Source organism: Magnolia sinica, chromosome 11, assembly GCF_029962835.1.
Source record: "Magnolia sinica isolate HGM2019 chromosome 11, MsV1, whole genome shotgun sequence".
Lineage (NCBI taxonomy): Eukaryota > Viridiplantae > Streptophyta > Magnoliopsida > Magnoliales > Magnoliaceae > Magnolia > Magnolia sinica.
The window spans coordinates 39,904,997-39,926,562 of NC_080583.1; the positions used below are offsets into that span (position 1 = coordinate 39,904,997).

Genomic DNA, 21,566 nt, shown 5'->3' on the forward strand with positions numbered 1-21,566 from the left:
TGAACATCAGGATATTTGAAAGGCTTTGGGTTTGTCACATGCCCTATGATTGAAGAGATGGAGCAGGGCATAAAGGGAATGGATGGTCAAGTAATTGCTCATTGCCTAGGGGCTGCAATGTTCCTCATTACTTTTAGATGTGTTGCACTGGTTTGTACCAATCAACACTCAATGTCTTTAAACGTGCTTTGGTTGCTGCAGCTACATCACTAATAGAGCTGGCGACCCCCTTCTATTTTGGTATTTATCAATGGTAAGACATTGTTTTCTAGGTGTAACCCATATTTATGATGAATAAATGGGAGGATTTTTACACTAGGTGATCCTCATAGTGGGCCAATGTATTGAAAGTTTTTGATGTTACATTCACCGAAGTTATAGGTTGGATGTTACATCTATGGGATAAGTGTTCCCATAATGCAACACAGAAGAAGAAAGGAAAACAAGGTATTGAAGATAACATTCTATCTTTCTTCAACATCTTTGGTGTAGGTCTTTCGGTTCATCAAGTCAGTGAGCTGACTCAGTTGACCCGATGAGATTTTGAGCTGAGTCATCAGGTTCAGGAATGCAAGCCTCAGTTTGGTGTAGGTTTTATGCTACCCTGTTTTCAGATATTGAGTCATCAGATTTTTTTTTCTGGTAGTGAGTGTATTTTGATTTCTGGCTGGTTAACTATCATGTAGACCATACATTTTCTGTTAAATAAAATGAAATTACTGAAATTGTTGCTGAGCCTGAGGATGTGGATGAGGTTGGGGCTTGTAGCCTGGCTACACATGATTCAGATATGCTTTCTTTCCTTTATATTATGATTTAGATATGTATAGATATTCTATGAGTTTTTGCAATCCACGCATTTGAATCATCATATATGCTTATGATTTTAATGCACCAAAAACCATCCATGCAATCTCACCCCAGCAAATGCATCAGCATATCAAGCTCATGGACTTGACATGGATATGTTTGATGTCGCCTAGGTGCAGAACTAGTTGTCCATTCCAATGTTACCAAGATCACTAACCCACCTCATTCTTTTGACAAAAAAGAAAATGAAAAAGAAAAAAAGGTGGCACTTCTAACAGTCATAGATATTATTGTCCTCAGCCCCTAGAGTCTGCATTTGGATGTTTTGATTTCTTTGTGCATGCAGTTTTTTTCCATTGAATTCAATATCAGTGACTTTCTTAAATGTAGGATGTTTTGCTAGTAGCGATTTCTTTGTTCTGATTCCTTTTACTTTATACCAATGTTTTTATTCTCAAAGTTTAATTTATCTATTTCATTATGGCATTTTCTCATAGGATGCAAGCTCTGGTTGAGGGCTACATTTTCAGTGGAGGCATTTTCTCTATGTCGGTATTTCAGTATGCTAATGAGGAAAAAAGCTCTCAAGGTTAGTTCATTTCCACTTAAAACATCGAATAACTAGATAAATCAGCTGGTATGTACATTGATCAGTTGGTAGTTTTTTGGCTTTATCTCGTTTTTCTACAGTGGAGCCTGAATTCATAGATAAATCAACTTGTATGTACATTCCTCACTTGTGCGATACTACCTAAACTGCACTTCTATTTTGTTGTAGATTTATAGGTTTGATCTGGAACTGCAGATATTTCCATGGGATTTGTCTCGCATTTGAGCATCAACATAGGCAAAAGCAATCCCAACAAAAACAAGACTGATTCAATTCCATCTTCAATAGACAACAAGGTGCATTCTTACACACACTTCTTATTGTAATTGGTGCATTCTTGCACATGTTTATTTTTAAATTTCGATGCATTCAATTGTGAAAGGATTTATGACTTTGAAAATGAAAGAGAGAGGCTCATTATGGAGAAGGACGCAGTCATTCAAGAGCATGCTTCCCTAGAAAATCAATTGGTTTCTTTACAGACACAGATAAACAGCCTCACTACAGAAGTAGATAACCTTATAAGTAAGGTGCTTAAACTTACAATCTAACCCTTTTTTTAACACAAAATGCACGCGTCTTTATTGCCTTTCCTATTGCAGGTTAGTTCCATAAAGAAGGAATATGATCAAGCCCAATCTGAGCTCAATTTGAGTCGTTCAAAGATGAAAGAATGTGACGCTGAGATCAGTGCCATTGTCAAGGAGCAACAGAAGCCTCAACATAAAATTAGTGATGCAAATGTTATGAGGAAAAAATTGGAAAATGAGGTACTTGTAGTGGTTATTCTATTCCTATTTTATTTAACTTGCTTAATCTATGAAATTGTGTATGTGTTCTTGATAGAAACCCACTCTTTCCCATTCACACAAATTAAGCAAATGGAGATGGAACAGAAAGATTGCTCCTTGAAGGTAGATAAGCTACTAGAAAGGCATAGTTGGATTGCAGCTGAGAAACAATTATTTGGAAAAAGTGAGACAGATTATGACTTCTCATCTCGTGATCCTCGTAATTCAAGGAAGGAGCTTGAGAAACTTCAAGCTGAACAATCTGGGTGTGTGATTAGATTACTTGTTGTGTTGTTTCCTATGCTTCTTTGTTTTCTTTTCCATGACAATGAAATAGTATGATTCAACACCTAATTGATGTTTGGTTTTACATTTTTTTGAAAGAAGAAGGTTAATGGACATGCATCTCAGTTAATCTGATTGATTGCTTTCAGCCTTGAGAAGAGGGTCAACAAGTTATGGCACTGTTCGAGAAAGCTGAAGATGAATACAATGACTTATTATCCAAGAAAAACATCATTGAGGTATATTGCTGTATTTCTCAGCCTGTAAAGGATCTCATCTTTTTTTTCTTTTTTTTTTAAAAAAAATTGAATTTGTTTATGTCTGAAGTTGTTTGTTTATTGTATTCTTCTCTTGCTTAGAATGATAAGTCAAAAATCAAGAAGGTGATTGAAGAGCTTGATGAAAAGAAGAAGGAAACACTAAAAGTTACTTAGGTTAAAGTGAACAAGTGAGTCAACACTTCTCTGCTCTCATGTTCCAGTTCATATTTTGTGCTTTCTAATTGAAAATCAAGAATGCCATTTACTTTTCTTGGTATATTTCAGTGAAAGAAATTTCCTTTCCGGATTATGTTAGTGTGCATGATTTCAGCGTTTCAGATGGCTGAAACTATGGCCCAAATTATAGTATTTGGCTTCCTTGGATCCCTGGATCAGACGAATTCGGTGGATCCTGGGGACAGGCCGTGTTTATGTATTTGCTCGAAATTAATGGAGCAGACCCAGATGTGCGTCGGAGCTATCCGGATGAGCAGGGGTCTCTAGAAGGTGGGAACCGTTGTTATGACCATGATGAAGCTGTCCATTTCCTATGGACAACATTGGAGGGGCCTGCCATTTGGATAGGCCGTGTTTATGTATTTGCTCGAAATTAATGGAGCAGACCCGGATGTGCGTCGGAGCCATCCGGATGAGCAGGGGTCCATGGAAGGTGGAAAATGCTATTATGGCCATGATAAAGTTGTCCATTTCCTATGGACAACATTGGAGGGGCCTGGCCATTTGGACAGGCCGTGTTTATATCTGTATTTGCAGGGACCACACCCTTGACCTAAAACCCAAACGTAAACCTGATCTCGAACTCGAATCCGATTTCCTAAACCTAAACCTTAACATATTCTCAAATCCCTAAACCTAAACTTACACCTAATCCTAATCTCAACTCCCTAACCTAAACCTAAACTTGAACTTGAAAACCCAAACCTATACCCGAACCCGAACCTGATTTCCCAAACCTAAACTTATAACCTTAACCTAAACTTATTCTCAAATCCCAAAACTTATAACCTAAACCTAAACCTAAACCTAAACATAAACCTTAACCTATAACCTAAACACAATTCCCTAAACCTTAATCTATAACCTAACCTAAACCTAAACCTATAACCTACACTTATAACCTAAACCTAAACCTATAACCTAAAACCTAAACCTAAACCTAAAACCTAAATGTATTCTCAAATCCTTAAACCTAAACCTACACCTAATCTTAATCTCAACTCCTTAACCTAAACCTAAACTTGAAAACCCAAACCTAAACCTGATCCCGATTTCCTAAACCTAAACCTTAACCTATTCTTAATTCCCTAAAGCTATAACCTATAATCTAAACCTAAACCTATAACTAAACCTAAACCTAAAACCTAAATGTATTCTCAAATCCCTAAACCTAAACCTACACCTAATCCTAATCTCAACTCCTTAACCTAAACCTAAACTTGAAAACCCAAACCTAAACCCGAATCCGAACCTAAACCCGAACCCGATTTCCTAAACCTAAACCTTAACCTATTTTCAATTCCCTAAACTGTAACCTATAACCTAACCTAAACCTAAACCTATAACCTACACTTATAACCTAAGCCTAAACCTAAACCCGATCCCGAACCCGAATATGAATCCCTAAATCCTTAGCCTAAACCTAAAACCCAAACGTAAACCCGATCTCAAACCCAAACCTGATTTCCTATACTTAAACCTTAACGTATTCTCAAATCTCTAAACTTAAACATACGCCTAATCCTAATCTTAACTCCCTAACCTAAACCTAAACTTGAAAACCCAAACCTAAACCCAATCCCGAACCCGAACACGATTTCATAAACCTAAACTTATAACCTTAACCTAAACCTATTCTCAAATCCCAAAACCTACAACCTAAACCTAAACCTTAACCTATAACCTAACCTTAACCTATAACCTAAACTTATAAACTAAAACTTAAACCTAAACCTAAAACCTAAATGTATTCTCAAGTCCCTAAACCTAAACCTACACCTAATCCTAATCTCAACTTCCTAACCTAAACCTAAACCTTAACTTGAAAACCCAAACCTAAACCCGATCCAGAACCCGAACCCGATTTCCTAAACCTAAACCTTAACTTATTCTCAATTCCTTAAAGCTATAACATATAACCTATAACATATAATCTAAACCTAAACCTTAACCTAAACCTATAACCTAAACCTAAACCTTAACCTAAACCCAAACCTATAACCTTAACCTAAACCCGATCCCGAATCCGAACCCGATTTCCTAAACCTAAACCTTAACCTATTCTCAATTCCTTAAAGCTGTAACCTATAACCTATAACATATAACCTAAACCTAAACCTTAACCTAAACCTATAACCTAAACCTAAACCTAAACCTATAACCTTAACCTAAACCAAAACCTATAAACTAAACCTTAACCCATAACCTATAACCTATAACCTAAACTTATAACCGATAACCTAACCTTAACCTAAACAAAAACCTATAAACTAAACCTTAACCCATAACCTATAACCTATAACCTAAACTTATAACTGATAACCTAACCTTAACCTAAACATAAAACCTAAACCTAAACCTAAAACCTAAAACCTAAATGTATTCTCAAATCCATAAACCTAAACCTACACCTAATCCTAGTCTCAACTCCTTAACCTAAACCTAAACCTAAGCTTGAAAACCCAAGCCTAAACCCGATCCCGAACCCGAACCTGATTTCCTAAACCTAAACCTTAACCTATTCTCAATTCCCTAAAGCTATAACCTATAACCTACACCTAAACCTAACCTAAACCTATAACCTTAACCTAAACCTAAACCTAAAACCTAAATGAATTCTCAAATCCTTAAACCTAAACCTACACCTAATCCTAATCTCAACTCCTTAACCTAAACCTAAACTTGAAAACCCAAACTAAACTCGATCTCAAACCCGAACCCGATTTCCTAAACCTAAACCTTAACCTATTCTCAATTCCCTAAAGCTTTAACCTATAACCTAAACCTAAACCTTAACCTAAACCTAAACCTATAACCTTAACGTTAACCAAAACCTATAACCTAAACCTTAACCTATAACCTATAACCTATAACCTAAACTTATAACCTATAACCTAACCTAAACCTAAAACCTAAACCTAAACCTAAAACCTAAAACCTAAACCTAAACCTAAAACCTAAATGTATTCTCAAATCCCTAAACCTAAACCTACACCTAATCCTAATCTCAACTCCCTAACCTAAACCTAAACATAAACTTGAAAAACCAAACCTAAACCCGATCCCGAACCTGAACCCGATTTCCTAAACCTAAACCTTAACCTATTCTCAATTCCCTAAAGCTATAACCTATAACCTATAACCTAAACCTAACCTAAACCTATAACCTTAACCTAAACCTAAAACCTAAACCTAAACCTAAACCTAAACCTAAACCTATAACCTTAACCTAAACCTAGGTTTTGAGTTTAAAAGTCCATCCTAGGTTTGAACACATTATTCATGTTGGATTTTGCCATAGTTTAGAAGATTTGTAGGTACATTTTTTATTTCTTCATATATAAGTATTTTTTTAATTTTTATTTATCTTTCTTCCTTTTGGGATGTGTACAAAGGAATGCTTGTTTGATTGTGTATACAAATGCTGTTTTATACAGGCTAACAAGCTAAAGAAGTCAGTGGAGGATGAAATTCATTTTCTCAATGGAAGGGTTTCAGAACTTGAAAGTGATCTTGTGTTTACATCTGCAGTTTCAAGGAAAGAAGAAGCTCTATCTTCTGCATTTGTTGAAATTGACCGTCTGAAGGAAGAAAATTCTGTAAAAATGTGACCATTATTAAATGCATATGGAGGGTGTTTACTGTGTTAGAGTGTATTTGTTTCTTGCACATGAGGGCACGCCTTAGTTATAATTCTTATGATAGGTTGAGCAAAGTGAAGTATTGTTTATTTAGAAATGTGAATGTAGGATGCATTGTATGATTTGATTGCTATTTGTAATAAACGCATCATTTTTTTTTCTGGTTGCATTTTATGTACTATTTCTATCAGCATTAAGCTTAGATGAGTTATCAATCACAGTAGGTTCTTGCAATGGAAACAGGTCGTATTATTACAATTTTAACAAAAAATAGCTACAAATATAATCCGTAGCTGTAGCTACGGCTTTTGTTCGTAGCTATTGGTATCTATTGTTATGGATATTATTGGTGCTATTGGTATCTATTGCTACATATAAAATCCTTTTTGCTACGGATATGATCCGTAGCACGTTCGTCGCTATTGGTGGGGTAGCTAAAGGTATTGCTATGGATATAATCCGTAGCTATTGGTATCTATTGCTATAAATATAATCCGTAGCTATACCTTTAGCTACCCCCACCAATAGCGACGGACGTGCTACGGATCATATTCGTAGGAAAAGGGCTTTTGCTACGGTTTTTGGCCGTAGCCTTTGCCCGTTTTTCTTGTAGTATGAACTTCTTTAATTTTAATTTGATATTTAAGGAATACTTTCAGTTTTTAATGGTTTGTTGTGACTCAAAATATAATAGATCTGCAATAGCTTTGAATGTCTTCTTTGCCTTATTTTGAGATTGTGGGATTGGTAAATCCTATTGTTATCATTGTCTCCAGGGCATGGTTTGGTGATGGAATCCCTTCCAACCCTCACAATTCTCCTTCATTGAGAATTAGGTCAATAAAAGTTCAGTTTTGATTTTATTGATATATCTTCTAATTGGATAGGATAGGACTCCAATTCCAATTGTGTTCCTTGAATCAAATAAGGAAACATCTTGATAACTGCAAGTGGATCCTTAGAACCCTAGTTCCCACCTTTAAATTCATCAGTTTTAACTACTTTATTCACAATTACGCTCTCTACAATTTCGTATTTAGACTCACATCTTCTTCTAGTTCTACTCCTAGTTGCTTTCAGAAACGTACAAGTTCAGTCCCTGTGGATTTGACCTCGGTCTTACTGAGATTATTACTACATCGCAACCCTACACTTGGGGTTGTGAACAAAGTAGAGCATCGACAACGTTCTTTCGCTTTAATTTTTTCACGGGTTTTAGTTGATCATTTCTTCTAGGATGTTAGTCTTCTCAGGATAATCTCTTAACTAAGGCTAAGGGATGAAACCTATAGTTTATTTTGATGTTTAGTTTGCTTTGATTCAAGTTTATGTTGAACTTCCATTAAGTTTTGATTTGAATTAAGGAATATTTTCAGTTTTCTATGATTTATTATGACTTAAATTATAATAGATGTTGTGATAGCTTTGAATATTTTCTTTTCCTATTTTGATATTGTGAGATTAGTAAATCATGTTGTTCACCTTCATCTCTTGGGCATGGTAGGGTGACGGAATCCCTTCCAATTATCACAATACTTCTTCATGTATGGACTAGATCTATGAGAAGTTCAGAGATTTGATTATCGCATCACCCGATTGGATTGGATAGGACTTTGATTCCAATTGAGTTATTATTGAATCAAGTAGATTGAATGTTGAGATTGCTATAGGTGGATTCCTGGATCCTTAAGCTTTTTATCTTTATTATTTCAAAACTTTTTTCTAAATTATTGGATTAAAAACTTATACTAAGTTAGACTTAGATTATTTCTAGACTATGTCCCCATTCCCTATGGATTCGACCTCGGTCTCACCAAGTTATTACTACACTGTGACCCTACACTTGGGGTTGTGAATAAGTTTTTAGTGCCATTGCCGGGGATCGAACTCGGGTCACCCGCGTGACAGGCATGAAACCATGATTGAGAATTGACTGGAATATAAGGCTCTACCGATTAAGAAGTCTATACATGATCATATGCAGGAGAATAATTACACCCCACCGATTAAGAGAACAGTACGTGATTATTGGGGTGAGAACTATTATCATCCATCGGACAAAAAGAAAACAATGCGAGATTATATTATGGGTGATAATGTGTGCCAACAACCATCAAACTCTCCCACATATGACCCGTATGACTATGATCAGTGGAAACATCAACATTGGAGAATGAACCAACAAGGGATTATAGTGACTATCCTCTTGAATCCCCTACCTTTGAGATCTAACCAGAAATAATCCAAGAGGATTCACTTCAGAATTTTCTTCTTCGCATAGAAGCTTAAGAACAATTCAACCAATTCATCACATAGTCATTCGCTAACATTAGAAAATCATTAAAAGTGATTGAATTCTCCGTTCAAAGAGCTGAATCATACCTTAATAATGCGGAAGAGGGTAGTTTTTCCTGCGAAGAAAGTGATCTTAACTCGCTTGTGAAAAGTACTGAAATTGAGAATGAGTTGGATTGTGTTAATGAGTATACGGTTCAATTTCATGAAGAGTCAATCTCGATGACTCTCCAAAGTAAATATCAAGAGACATGGGTATCTTTCAAATATAATGATGCTGACTCACTCCAACCACATGACACACTTGACCTCAATGAGGAGGAAGAGTCTAGTTTATTCAAGTCTCAACCCAAACTACAAACATAGTGTTAGGAAAGTGATCTCAACTTTTGTGAATTGTACTGAATTAGACAATGATGAGGAGTTGGATGACAATCATGAGTTTACAACCCAAAATTCCCTGGGATCAATTTCAATTATGGTCCAGGTAGATAATCACGAGGTACAGGAAGTTGTCGACCATAATGATCTACTCCACCCATCTGACATGTTTGATTTAAATATGGAGGATGAGTTCCTTCCAAGAGAATCACAAGACTCTCTTAACGTGTGCTTGGCCCACTCCCCTGATTTAGATTTTGATATGATTAGGGAGATGGACAACTTGCTAGATATGACTTTGGTATTTGAAACTACCTAGTGGAGGCCACCATTGGAAAAGTCATCCCTTGATGATACAATGTCTCTACCGACTAATATTAATGAATCGAGTCTTCACATTAAATCTATCACGCCCCAAACTTGGAAACTGGACTCACAAAATTTCCAATCGCCGAATCCGTTGCTGACAGGCTCCGTAGTACCTCATTCTCGGTTCCCAGCACCTATACGCTAGATTCCGATCCTAGGATCCTACAAGGAGGATTTTTCCAACATACATTTATCTCGTAAGCAGCATAACCACAAGTTTACCCAAATCACAAAGGCAACATCATCATCACATATCCACTAATATAAACAGTTGAATACAGTGCTGAAAGGAAAATACATATATCGAAAATTAAAGCTCCAGAAGACAGTTGCACGCTCCAAGCTCAACGCTGCTACGACCTAACGCCACCTGCACTCATCTATCGTGTATAAGCTTATAGAAAGCTTATATGGTGGTGTAAGTGTGTGCACAAGGTAAGTGCCAAGTATACAATATCAGAACAATGCGAAAACATACCAGTAAGTCCATAAATACCATCAACCTTAACTAGGTTATGCGATGCAAAAACATAATAAGCCAATAGCATATATTGAGGAAGCAATGTAGACAGCTATGTAATGCGGAGACATAGTAAGCCAAATATCATAAACTGAGATGCAATACAATATGCAAATCTTGATGAGTCCACGAATACCATCAACTTCATCTAGGCCATATAAATACAGAAACATAGCAAACCCAATGTCATAAGCTAAGGGTGCAATGCAATATACAAATGGAAAAGAAATGATAAAGCTTAAGTGTATAATCGGGATGATAACACATGGTATCGCAAGTTGTGGGGTTCATCACAAGGGACTTTTATCCAAACCAGTCCCATACCTAAATTTGGATAGCTAGACACAATGTGGTAAACTCCTGATCTCAGGTTGGTTGCGTACCCAATCGAAATCATAACCATTGTAAAGGTACACATAATGATCTAGTTACACACCATCAACCCGAGTGTATAGTGAATGAATGAGTCAAAGGGTGAGTACATAATCCCATACTCAGTACATCTACATGTCAGTATGGCTTATCTCTGAGATATCACCAGGGTATAGTACACTCCACAATGGCAGCCGCCTCCCTAACCGCATAACCAGCGAGTAGAAAAAACCTCACTATCCACCTAGCCAGTAGTCTACCAATACCTTCCCGGCTCATCGATAGTGGACCCATTTATGAGTTAGTCAAACTCAGCCTAGCTTACAGCCCCCTCACTCTGGTGAATAAGGCCACACCCCCTTCCAACTGACCACGACACAGTGAGAGACGCCGCCTACTGGTATTCGGCACCTAGGCGCTCATATATCCACTTGGTCTAGACGTTAGAGTCTCCTCTGGTACCAGAGGATTCTAAGACTCTCACCCAAGGACATCCTATGTGCCTACAGTGCTAGAACCAAATATTTTCGGTATCCCGTCTGGTCATCCACGATGAGCCTGTGGAGGCCACAGCCTTGATATCGTTAGGGTACCAAGTGATCATGTCACACAAATACGAGATGCATAAGTCATACCATCTAGTTATGCATCAAACCTACGCGTACTACACGATCATGGGACAACTCCGTCTCTTAAGGAGTCCCCTAAATAATTCAGCCCAATGACAATGCTATGATCAATCATTCCTCACAACAAGCATACAAATAATGCGTATGGACATGTATCATGATGCTATGCTGTCACATACTCATAATCAGTATTAATAACCAGCACCGATAATCGGCCTCAATAATCGACATAACAAAGGGTCTAAGGGAAGGTCACAATGTGGACATTTAACCATCATCGCCCATCAATGTGGACATTTAACCAACATTGCTCCCAAGGAGTGGCCCACATAGAGCCAAACGTATAGTGGGCCCATGGCCTCACACAAGGGCCTAATAAATATCACAATGGGCCTCACTCATGGGCCTAATGCACATCACAATGGGCCTCACTCATGGGCCATATATGCATCACATTGGGCCTCACCACGTGCGCCATATAAACATCACATCGGGCCTAATACACCACCATGAGCCTCATCACTTGGGCCACATGTACATCTCATTAGACCTCAAACATGGGCCTCATATACAACAGGTGGGCCTCACACATACATAGTGGGCCTCCTATACAATAGTGGGCCTCTTACCTGGGCCTTAAATACATCTCAATGAGGTGGGCCCTACTCATTCCAAATGGGCCCATCAAATGGACAACTTGGATAAAACACGTACATCACGTGGGGGCCATGTGAATGGACAGTGTGAATATAAAATACATACATCTAGGTGGGCTCCACCCATCTAGAAATCAGATGGACGACGTGGCTGAAAACACATACATCATGTGGTGGGAGTCCCATGTCCAGCTGAAATCAACGGACTGGATATACATCACATACATAAGGTGGGCCCCACTGTCCAAAGTGCTGGACGGTGTGGATGTAACAAATACATCACTGTCAGCCCACACAGCACCGTCCAGATCTGGACAGAGTGTATACAAAACACATATATCAAGGTAGGGCCCACAGAACTTGTGACGTCCAAAAGATCGATGGCCGGGATTTAACAGATACATCATGGTGGTGTACCATCAGATGGATGGTTAGATAAAACACATGCTCCAAGGTGAGTCCCACCTTTACACGTGTCACACGTGTGGGGTGGGCCCACATCTCCAAACAAATGGACGGTATGTATAAAATACATACATTAAGCTAGCGTCCCACCGTCCCAATCCAGCGGATGGTGTGGATATAAAATAAATACACCAAGGTGGCTCCCACCCCCACACGTGCCACATGTGTGGGGTGGGCCCATGCCCTAAACAAATGGACGGGGTGGATATAAAACATATACATTAAGGTGGTGGGAGCTCACCGTCCAGATGTTGGACGGTGAGGATAAAAGACATACATCACAGGTGGGTCCCTATGTGGGACCCATAGATGGATGGTTTAGCTGGTGGGCTGATGGACGGTGTGGTAGGAGATGTACATAGAGGTGGGTCCCACTGTCCTGCTGTGTGGACGGTGGATATACACATACCTCGTGATCAGTCCCACAGACTTACTAGAGATAATGTAGTAGCAGCTGCATGCTGCGTGGGACCCACCGTCCTTGCTTGGATGGTGTGGATCCAACACATCATCAAGGTGGCTATCCCACGTGTGGGGCCCACTAGGTGAGCATCAAGCTGATATTTGAGTTTTCCTCCAATCAGACCCATCCAAACAGACAGCCAGGTGAGCCCACTTGGTGGACGGTGTCACACCCCAAACCCAGAAATCAGATTCACAGGAATCCCGATCACCGAATCCAGTGACGACAGCCTCCGTAGTACCCCATTCTCGGCTCCTAACGTACATACGCCAAATTTCGATCCTGAGATCCTACAAGGAGGATTTTTTTTGTACATTTAACTCGTAATAAGCATAACCACAAGATTACCCAATTCACAAAGGCAACGTCATCATCATATATCCACTAATATAATCATTTGAGTACAATGCTGAAAGGGAAATACATAAATCGAGAATCAAGCTCTAGAAGACCACTGCATGCTCTAAGTTCAACACTACTACAACCTACCATTACTTGCATGTATCTATTGTGCATAAGCTTATAAAAGCTTAAAGGGTGGTGTAAGTGTGTGCACAAGGTAAGTGCCAAGTATTCAATACAATGCCAAAATCACACAATACTGAAAATACTGGTAATCCAAAAATCATACAATATCAGAATAAGTAAAAATACTGACAAGATCATGAATTATCAGAGTAAGGAGAAATACTGACAAGATCAAAAATCATATGATAACAGAGTAAGCGGGAATGCTGATAAGTACATGAGTCAATCAATATCAGAATATGCAATATAGAACAGCTATGCAAATGAGGAGTCATAAAGGGCCAAATATCAGATGTCGAGGATGCGATGCAATATACAATTCTTGATGAGTTCATGAATAGCGTCAGCCATCTCTAGACCATATAAATGCAGAAACACAATAGCCCAAAATGTCATATGCCGCGGATGTAATGCAATATGCGGTGCAAATGGAATGACCATGCTGGAATGTGAAGTCGGGATGATCATACGTAATATCGCAAGCTATGGTGTTCATCACAAGGGACTTTTATCCAAACCAGTCCCATACCTAAATTTGGATAGTCAGACTCAATGTGGTAAACTCCTGATCTCAGGTTAGTCGCGCGCCCCAACTGAAATTCTGACCATTGCGAAGGTACACGTAATAAATAGTTGCGCACCACCAGCCCAAGTGGATAGTGAATGAATGAATGAATGAGTATATAACTCCTGATCAATAAGTCCACATATCAGTAGTGTTCATCTCTGGGATCATCACCGGGGTTTAGTACACTCCAAATGGCACTGCCCCTCTTCCAGCAGTACAGTCCAAGTGAGCGTAAGAAACCTCACTATCTGCCTGTCCAATAGTCTGTCAATACCTATCCGGCACGTCGATAGCGGACCCATTTACGAGCTAGTCAAACTCAGCCTAGCTATGCCTCCTACCCTCGGGCGGGTAAGGCCACACCCCCTCCCAACCAACCATGACATAGTGGGAGACGTGGCCTCCTGGTATTCGGCACTCGGGCGCTTATGTATCCACTCAGTCTAGACGTTGGGGCGTCCTCTGATACCAAGAGGGTTAGGAATTTTCACCCAGGGCCATCTATGGCAGCCCGATGCTAGAATAAAATTTTGGTACCCCGTCTAGCCATCCACGATATGCCTGTGGAGGCTATTGCCCTGATGTTGCTAGGGCGTACAGTAATCATGATGCAAGATGCACGAGTTATACAATCCAGTCATGCACCAATCCTTCGCATACCATGTGCTCATGTGAGATAACCTCCACCTATCAGGGAGTCTCATAACAACATACTCTATGACATATGCAATGATCAACCATATCTCATAACAAACATGCAGATGAAGCGTATGGGCATGTATCATGATGCTATGCTGTCACATACTCATAATCGGTATCAACGATCGGCCTCGATAATGTGGACATTTAACCAACATTGCCCCCAAGGAATGGCCCACATAGAGCCAAACATATAATGGGCCCACGGCCCCACATAAAAGCCTAATATACAACACAATGGGCCTTACTCAACGGCCACATATACACAATAAGTGGGCCCTGCTCATGGGCCTCAAATACATGACATGTGGGCCCTACTCATGGGTCTCGAATACATTAAATGGGTCATGCATCATGGGCCTAATACATATCACAATGGGCCTTGCCCATGGGCCACGAATACATCACAATGGGCCTCAACAACGGGTCGTATATACATCATATAAGTCTCGGCAATCGAAATCAGCCTCAACAATCGAAATCGGCCTCAACAATCGGAATCGACACTCAGAGTCGGCCTCGATACTCGGCCTCGACAATCAGAATCGGCCTCAATAATCGGTACCGATAATCAACATCTATAATCAGCACCGACGATCAGCATCGATAATCGGCACCGACAACCAGCATATATAAACAAGGCGGGGTCCATAGATGGACAACCAATCAATTATAACATAAAGACCGGCTCTCAACCGTGGTTATATAAAATCCAATAGCATGGAGTCATCCGCCTATGGCGAATGGGACCCACTTATTTAAGTTAACCCATGAAGAGAATGGGCCTAACAAGGCTTAAGGGAAGGTCACAATGAGCACATCTAACTGTTATTGCCCATCAATGTGGACATTCAACCAACATTGATCCCAAGCAGTGGCCCATTTAGAGTCAAACATAAGGTGGGTCCATAGCCTCACACAAAGGCCTAATGTACATCGCATTGGGCCTCATACAAGGGATATATATATATACACAACAAGTAGGCCCTGTACATGGGCCTCAGATACATCGCATGGCCACAACCCATGGGCCTAATGCACATTATAATGGGCCTCGTTAAATGGGTTACAAAACATCACAATGGCCATGCCATATGGGCCAAAAATACATAATAGGTGGGCCTCAAATATCTAATAGGCGGGCCTTAAATAGCCAACAGGTGAACCTCGAATATTCATCAGAGGTGGGCCTTGCACATGCAGTAAGTGGGCCTACACATCACAGCTGGGCCTACTAGTGGTCCAGCCAAGGAACGGCCTGGATAACATACACATCACGATGGGTTGCATCATTGGGCCGCACTAATGGGCCTCATATACAACAAGTGGGCCACATCAATGGGCCACACTAATGGGCCTCAAGTATATCAAAGTGGGCCTAACGGATGGGCCACAAACACATCAAAGGTCGGCCTCATGGATGGGCCATAAACACATCAAAGGTGGGCCTCATGGATGGGCCATAAACACATCAAAGGTGGTTGCCACCGTCCACTGTCTGGACGGTGCATAGTCCCATATATCATGGTGGTGTCCACACTGGCAAACGAGTGGACGGCCTGGATAGAACACATACGTCTGAGGTGGGTCCCACCTGCTGGAGATGGACAACAAGGGTGAAACATGAATTATCAAGGTGGGCCCCACCGTCCCAACCTCAAGATGGTGTGGATGTGAACCACACATCAAGGTGACTACTCTAGCTCCTACCCATCCTAGTTAATGAATGGACGGTGTAGATAAAACATACACATTGAGGTGGGGTCCACACACATGACCCATCAAATATATAATATAATATATTATAATATATATATATATATATCAAAAAAAGGAAAGGAGGTCTCCAGTATCCAGGAAGAAATGGATGGCTGGGATAAAGAATACATGCATCAAGGTGGATCCCACCTACCCACACGTATCACACGAGTGGGACAAGTCCCACGTCCACAACAGATGTATGGGGTGGATATGAAACACATTCAGTAAGGTGGATCCCACCCGTTCAAAATGTTGGATGGTCTGGATCAGACCCATACATTTGGTGGGCCCCACGGGCCTGCTGACGTCTAACATCAGCATAACTGGTGTGAGTACATCAGCCAATCCGCTTCCATATGAGGTGAGTCCCACGTACATCAGGGCCCACCGTCACATATTATAATATTATATATTAATATAATATCATATTTATTATTATTATTTTTTTATTATTATTATTATCCTCAACGTCTAGCACCAGCACCATCCATGCATGGACGATGTGGATAAGGAACACATACATCATGGTGGAATCTCACATAGCAATGGGCCTCATGTACATCACATTCGGCCCATACATAGGCCTCACATACATCTCATTGGGCCTCAACCCATGGGCTTCAAATACATCTAATGGGCCGTATCACATGGGCCGAATCAAATGGGCCAAATCGAATGGGCCGAGCCCAACTCATCTATTTTAGAAATCAAAATATTTTATAAGAAATGAATTATATCAAAAGATCAACTGGACCATATCACAGATAGCAGTGGAGATAATGATTTTCACCGTCATTAAAATTCCAGGGCCCACCATCAAGTTCATTCTCCATCTAGTCTGTTAGTAAGGTCATAAAGACCTGGTTGGGAGAAAAACAAATATTAATTTAACCCAAAACTGTCGAGGTCTAAAGGACTTCAATGGTAGGCGTTCATCTCTCCATTATTTTCTATGGTGTGGTCCACCTGATAAATCTACCTCATTCTTTAACTCATGTCATAAAGTGAGCTTCCAAAATGGGTGGACGGTTGGGATGCAGCACATGCATCATGGTGGGTCCCACCGTCCAGTGGTGTGGACGATGTGGCTAGAACACATACACCATGGGGTCCTATGTGGGGCCCACCCTAATGTTTATCTGACATCCAATCTATGGATAAGGCCATGCAGACCTGGATGAAAGGAAAACAAATTTCATATGAACCCAAACTTCTGACCCAAAAGGGGTTTCAATGGCAGACGTCAATTACTACACTTTCCTGTCGTGTGGGCCACCTGAGTTCTGGATGAGGCTGATTTTTGGGGTGGCCCACTGCCCTAAGGGGGCCTACCAAATGCACGATGTGGATGTCCAAACCACATTATGGTGGAGCCCATGGCTGGGACCGTGGGTCCCTACTGTCCATCCATCCATTCGCCAGCACAGCAGCAGCACCTGCTGCTGCAGCATGCATTTTCTTTTTTCTTTTTTTATTTTTTATTTTCTTGAGGTTTTTCACTTGTGGGGCCCACGTCTTGAGAATTCACTCCTTGGATTGTAGGACCCAAAACACACCGAACAAGCCCAATATTCAGCATGTTTCGGTGAGTAGAACATCAATGTGAGTTTTTCAACGGTAATAATATGGTTTTCTAAGCTATGGCCCACCAGAAAATCGGATTGATTTCATTTTTCGGCTCAACGCCTAAAACGAGCTGAGGAATGGAATGGATGACATGGATTGAATACACACATCAAGGTGGGGCCTGCATGAGCGGCCCACCCAAAACCATTAAATCAAGCTAATATATATATATTATTTTCCTTTGCTGGACAGTGCACCTCGCTGTCAGTCCACACTTCACTTTGTAACCACGTCCAGCGTCGCTAGATGCTGGATGATCGGCTACAACATATATATTTAAGGTGGGTCCCACCTATTGACATGCTAAGGAGGGGTAGGCCCTACCCAGGTGGGCCACAAAATGGCCAGATGGTATGGATAAGGCATACATCAAGGTGGGATCCATCCGGGCAGCTACACAGCCACATCATCACACAAAATGATAGAGAGAGAGAGAAAGAAGCACCCACTTTTGATCATGGACTCTTCCTTCCACTGTCAACATGATCTAGAGCTCCAAGGGGACAATTTCAATAGTCAAGATATTCTTAGGATGGTGGAGATAGGAGGTGGGAAGTGGGCCACACATGGCTTCTCATGTGGAGGCTTGGACGTTTGAATCTCATGGTTTGCTTGAAAAATGAAGAAATGAGGGAGAGAGAGAATGGGATCTAAGAGAGAGAGAGGGAGAAGGGTGTGATGGGGAGTGATGGGTGAAAGGTGATAGGTGTACTTGTGTAAGGAGAGAGTTGACTTTATGAGAGAGGTGGTTGTACTTGGGGATGGTTGCTTGCACTTGACTTGATTTGATTGATTGATGTGACATTTCGTAGAGATTATCTCGAAATCACAATGTACGGTATTCTCCTTGAACTGAACGCGGGCTCACATATCCTGGCACGGGTATTGCCTCGGCGAGTGAGACGTGGCGTCGAAACCGCGGCGACGACACAGTCACAAGGGTACAAGTCTCCGGTTGAGCCGACTCTGGAATATGAGACACGACTCAGGATCATGCGCTAGCGCTGATAACAGATTGCAGGTCACCGAAATTTGACCGAGAGGACCGCGGAGGCCTATGGAACGCTACAGGCTAGGATGCGTGTCTTACAAACGGCATGGATAAAATACACTCATCATGGTGGGCCACAAAATATGGAAGAGAGAGAGAGAGAGAGAGACAGGGTAGTGGAGGGACCCTACCACTATGGGCCCCTCTTAGTTCACAACACATACATTAAAATGGGTCCCATCATAAATGGGCCCTCTAATGAAAATCAAAGGTGGATCACCCACCGATTCTGCTTCTTCTAGGCTCCATGGACTCCTTAGCTCCCAGGGTTTCCTTTGATGGTGGAAGATGGAGATTGAAGGGTGGAGATGGGAGATAGGGTGGTAGGGAGTGGGCCACACATAGCTCTTCTCATGGAGAGCTTGGACGTTTTCACTCCTTGGGTAGCTTGGAATGGAGTGAGAAATGAGAGAGAGAGGAGTGGTGTAAGGAGAGAGGGATGGGTGATGGATGGAGTGATGGGTGATGGGTGATGGGTGTACTTGAAAGGTATGGTTATGTTGACTTTTGGGTGAGAGAGGGATGGGTGTGATGTGATATGTACTTGACTTGTACATTGATTGATTGATTTGACATTTGGTAGAGATTCTCTTGCGGGCATTTTCCTTGAAATAAATGCCGACCCACATCTCCTAGCCTAAGTATTGCATCTGCATGCGAGATGCGGTGTTGGAACCGCGGCGACAATGTGGTCGCAAGGGTATAAGTCTTAGGTCGAGCTGACTCAGATCTACGGGATACGACTTAGGGTCGGGCGTAAACACCGATTACAGGTCGCTGGTTGCCAAAATTTGACAACGAGGATCGTGGGAGTCTAAGGAACGGTACAGTTTAGGATACGGGCCTCACAAAATCTTCATCTTCTGATTGTAAATCTGTCTATGCAGGGAAAGTCAAGATATATCTGGTGATGAATCACTCTCATCAAAATGGAGTGTAAGAGAGCATGCTTCTCCCTACTTTCAAAGACAATGAAAGAATCCTTGGGTAGATCTTCATAGACCTCAATGTGGAGAATGAGTCCCTTTCAACTGAATCTGTCAACTCTCTGGAAGATTGCTTGGCACACTTTACAGATTCAAATGATCCCAAGATACAAGATATGGTGAATGCCTTACAAGACAATACCTCAGTAGTTGATACTGACTGAAGGAATCAATTTTCTGAAATCTCTCCTTCCATACATATATCCTGAATGTTTACCATCAAAGGAAGAGGAGTTGATAATTGAACCAAAGTCTGAAACTTTAGAATGTGTTGAGACTACACCACCTACTGATAATTTTTCTGAATTTCATCTACTTGTAATCTCTAATTCACCATATTATGCTAACATTGAAACTTTTTCTGTCATAGGTGAATCATATATACTTTGGACACTTCATAAGATTAAAAAAAAAACTTTATACTGAGGTCCATAAATTTCTCTGGACATTCATACTCTAGGGCATCCAAGCTTATTGCAAAAAGGCCTTTTGGATGATCTTGTTGAGAAACATACTGAGAAATTTATCAAGAAACTATCCGGAGGAGGAACCTTACTGCATGATTGAGTAGATTTGCTTTCCTAGTTTACGATTAAAATTTATTACTTTCATAGGATTAGGGTAGTTTGCTTTTGGTTTGTCTAGTCTTTGTGTTAACCCATCTTCACACAGAGATCTTTGCAATAACATAGATTCTACTTCTCCAGGTACTACCTTTCCATTACTTCTTGTTTATTTTCGTTATCTCATATGCATTGCATACTTAAATCTTTTACATTAAGGACAATGTAGATTTTAGGTTAGGGGTGTGGATTAGGTAAACTAATCAACGTTTTCATAGTTTTGAGCAAAAATTGTGGAAAATTTTCAGTTTTTCAAGATAAAACCTATTTGAAAATTGATAATTTGTGTATTTAGGAATGCTTTGAGTATGATGATAAGATAGAAATCAAATTTTGAATTGTTGGAGTTTGATTAACTAAGTACCCTATCACTTACGGTTCTTACACTCAATTAATTAAGAGGAAGTCTGAATATCATGTTAATCCAAATCACAAAACACATTCAATTTACCTTCTGTAAATGGTAGTAGAATTTCTGATTGTTAGTGTGATGATCATTGGAAGATGATGAGAATTGAGTCTAGAGAATTCTATCCACCTTAAAAGATAAAAGGAACCAGTTAAAATACAGGAGATCGACAAAAAGGTCATCTATGGTGAAAAGTCTGAAAAAGAATGAAAATTTCTAAAAACACTGAAAAGAATTAATAAATAAAAAGTGACCGATAAAATCAAAAACTAGAAAAAGAAGGAGAAGGGGATAAGTTCGGAATCATTACTTGAGTATTCAATCAATCTTAAAGTGATAAGCATGGCTAACATTATGAAAGGATAGTATTATTATGGGAAGTAAGTTGATTTGCACTAAGCACATTGAAAAACATGATATAAGAACTTATGTTCTGAAAGAATTGATTAAAAATAAAAAAATATATATAAAAAAAAAAACCTATTTGATTGATTGCTATTGTGATTCGGCTTTAGGTTTTCTACTCATTCA

The 21,566-nt window shown here is 40.2% G+C and overlaps 1 protein-coding gene and 1 long non-coding RNA gene across 5 annotated transcripts; both read left to right on the top strand.

The window, feature by feature from the left end:
- Positions 1 to 1,602: 1,602 nt before the first annotated feature.
- LOC131219053 (structural maintenance of chromosomes protein 2-2-like) lies at positions 1,603 to 6,512 on the top strand. 4 transcript variants are annotated; one of them, XM_058214021.1, is made up of 7 exons: positions 1,603 to 1,716; positions 1,803 to 1,950; positions 2,023 to 2,196; positions 2,299 to 2,477; positions 2,646 to 2,735; positions 2,856 to 2,944; positions 6,431 to 6,512. In XM_058214021.1, the coding sequence occupies exons 2-6, from the start codon at positions 1,840 to 1,842 to the stop codon at positions 2,881 to 2,883; spliced, it is 582 nt and encodes a 193-aa protein (XP_058070004.1). In that variant the 5' UTR covers positions 1,603 to 1,716; positions 1,803 to 1,839; the 3' UTR covers positions 2,884 to 2,944; positions 6,431 to 6,512. The 4 variants fall into 4 exon arrangements, 2 of the variants coding, with proteins under 2 accessions (XP_058070004.1, XP_058070002.1); XR_009157978.1 differs by having other exon boundaries at positions 1,603 to 1,950; positions 2,596 to 2,735; XR_009157979.1 differs by having other exon boundaries at positions 1,603 to 1,950; positions 2,599 to 2,735.
- On the top strand, positions 6,513 to 6,793 carry LOC131219054 (uncharacterized). Its single transcript, XR_009157980.1, has 2 exons — positions 6,513 to 6,627; positions 6,669 to 6,793. It is a non-coding gene; the product is annotated as an uncharacterized LOC131219054 (long non-coding RNA).
- Positions 6,794 to 21,566: the final 14,773 nt, after the last annotated feature.

Bases quoted from the DNA above. Each gene is read 5' to 3' on its own strand.
- LOC131219053 (XM_058214019.1), top strand. From the start codon at position 1,840: ATGGAGAAGGACGCAGTCATTCAAGAGCATGCTTCCCTAGAAAATCAA. The intron at 1,951-2,022 runs GTGCTTAAACTT...TTCCTATTGCAG, and splicing joins TAGATAACCTTATAAGTAAG to GTTAGTTCCATAAAGAAGGA. The intron at 2,197-2,298 runs GTAGTGGTTATT...ACACAAATTAAG, and splicing joins AATTGGAAAATGAGGTACTT to CAAATGGAGATGGAACAGAA.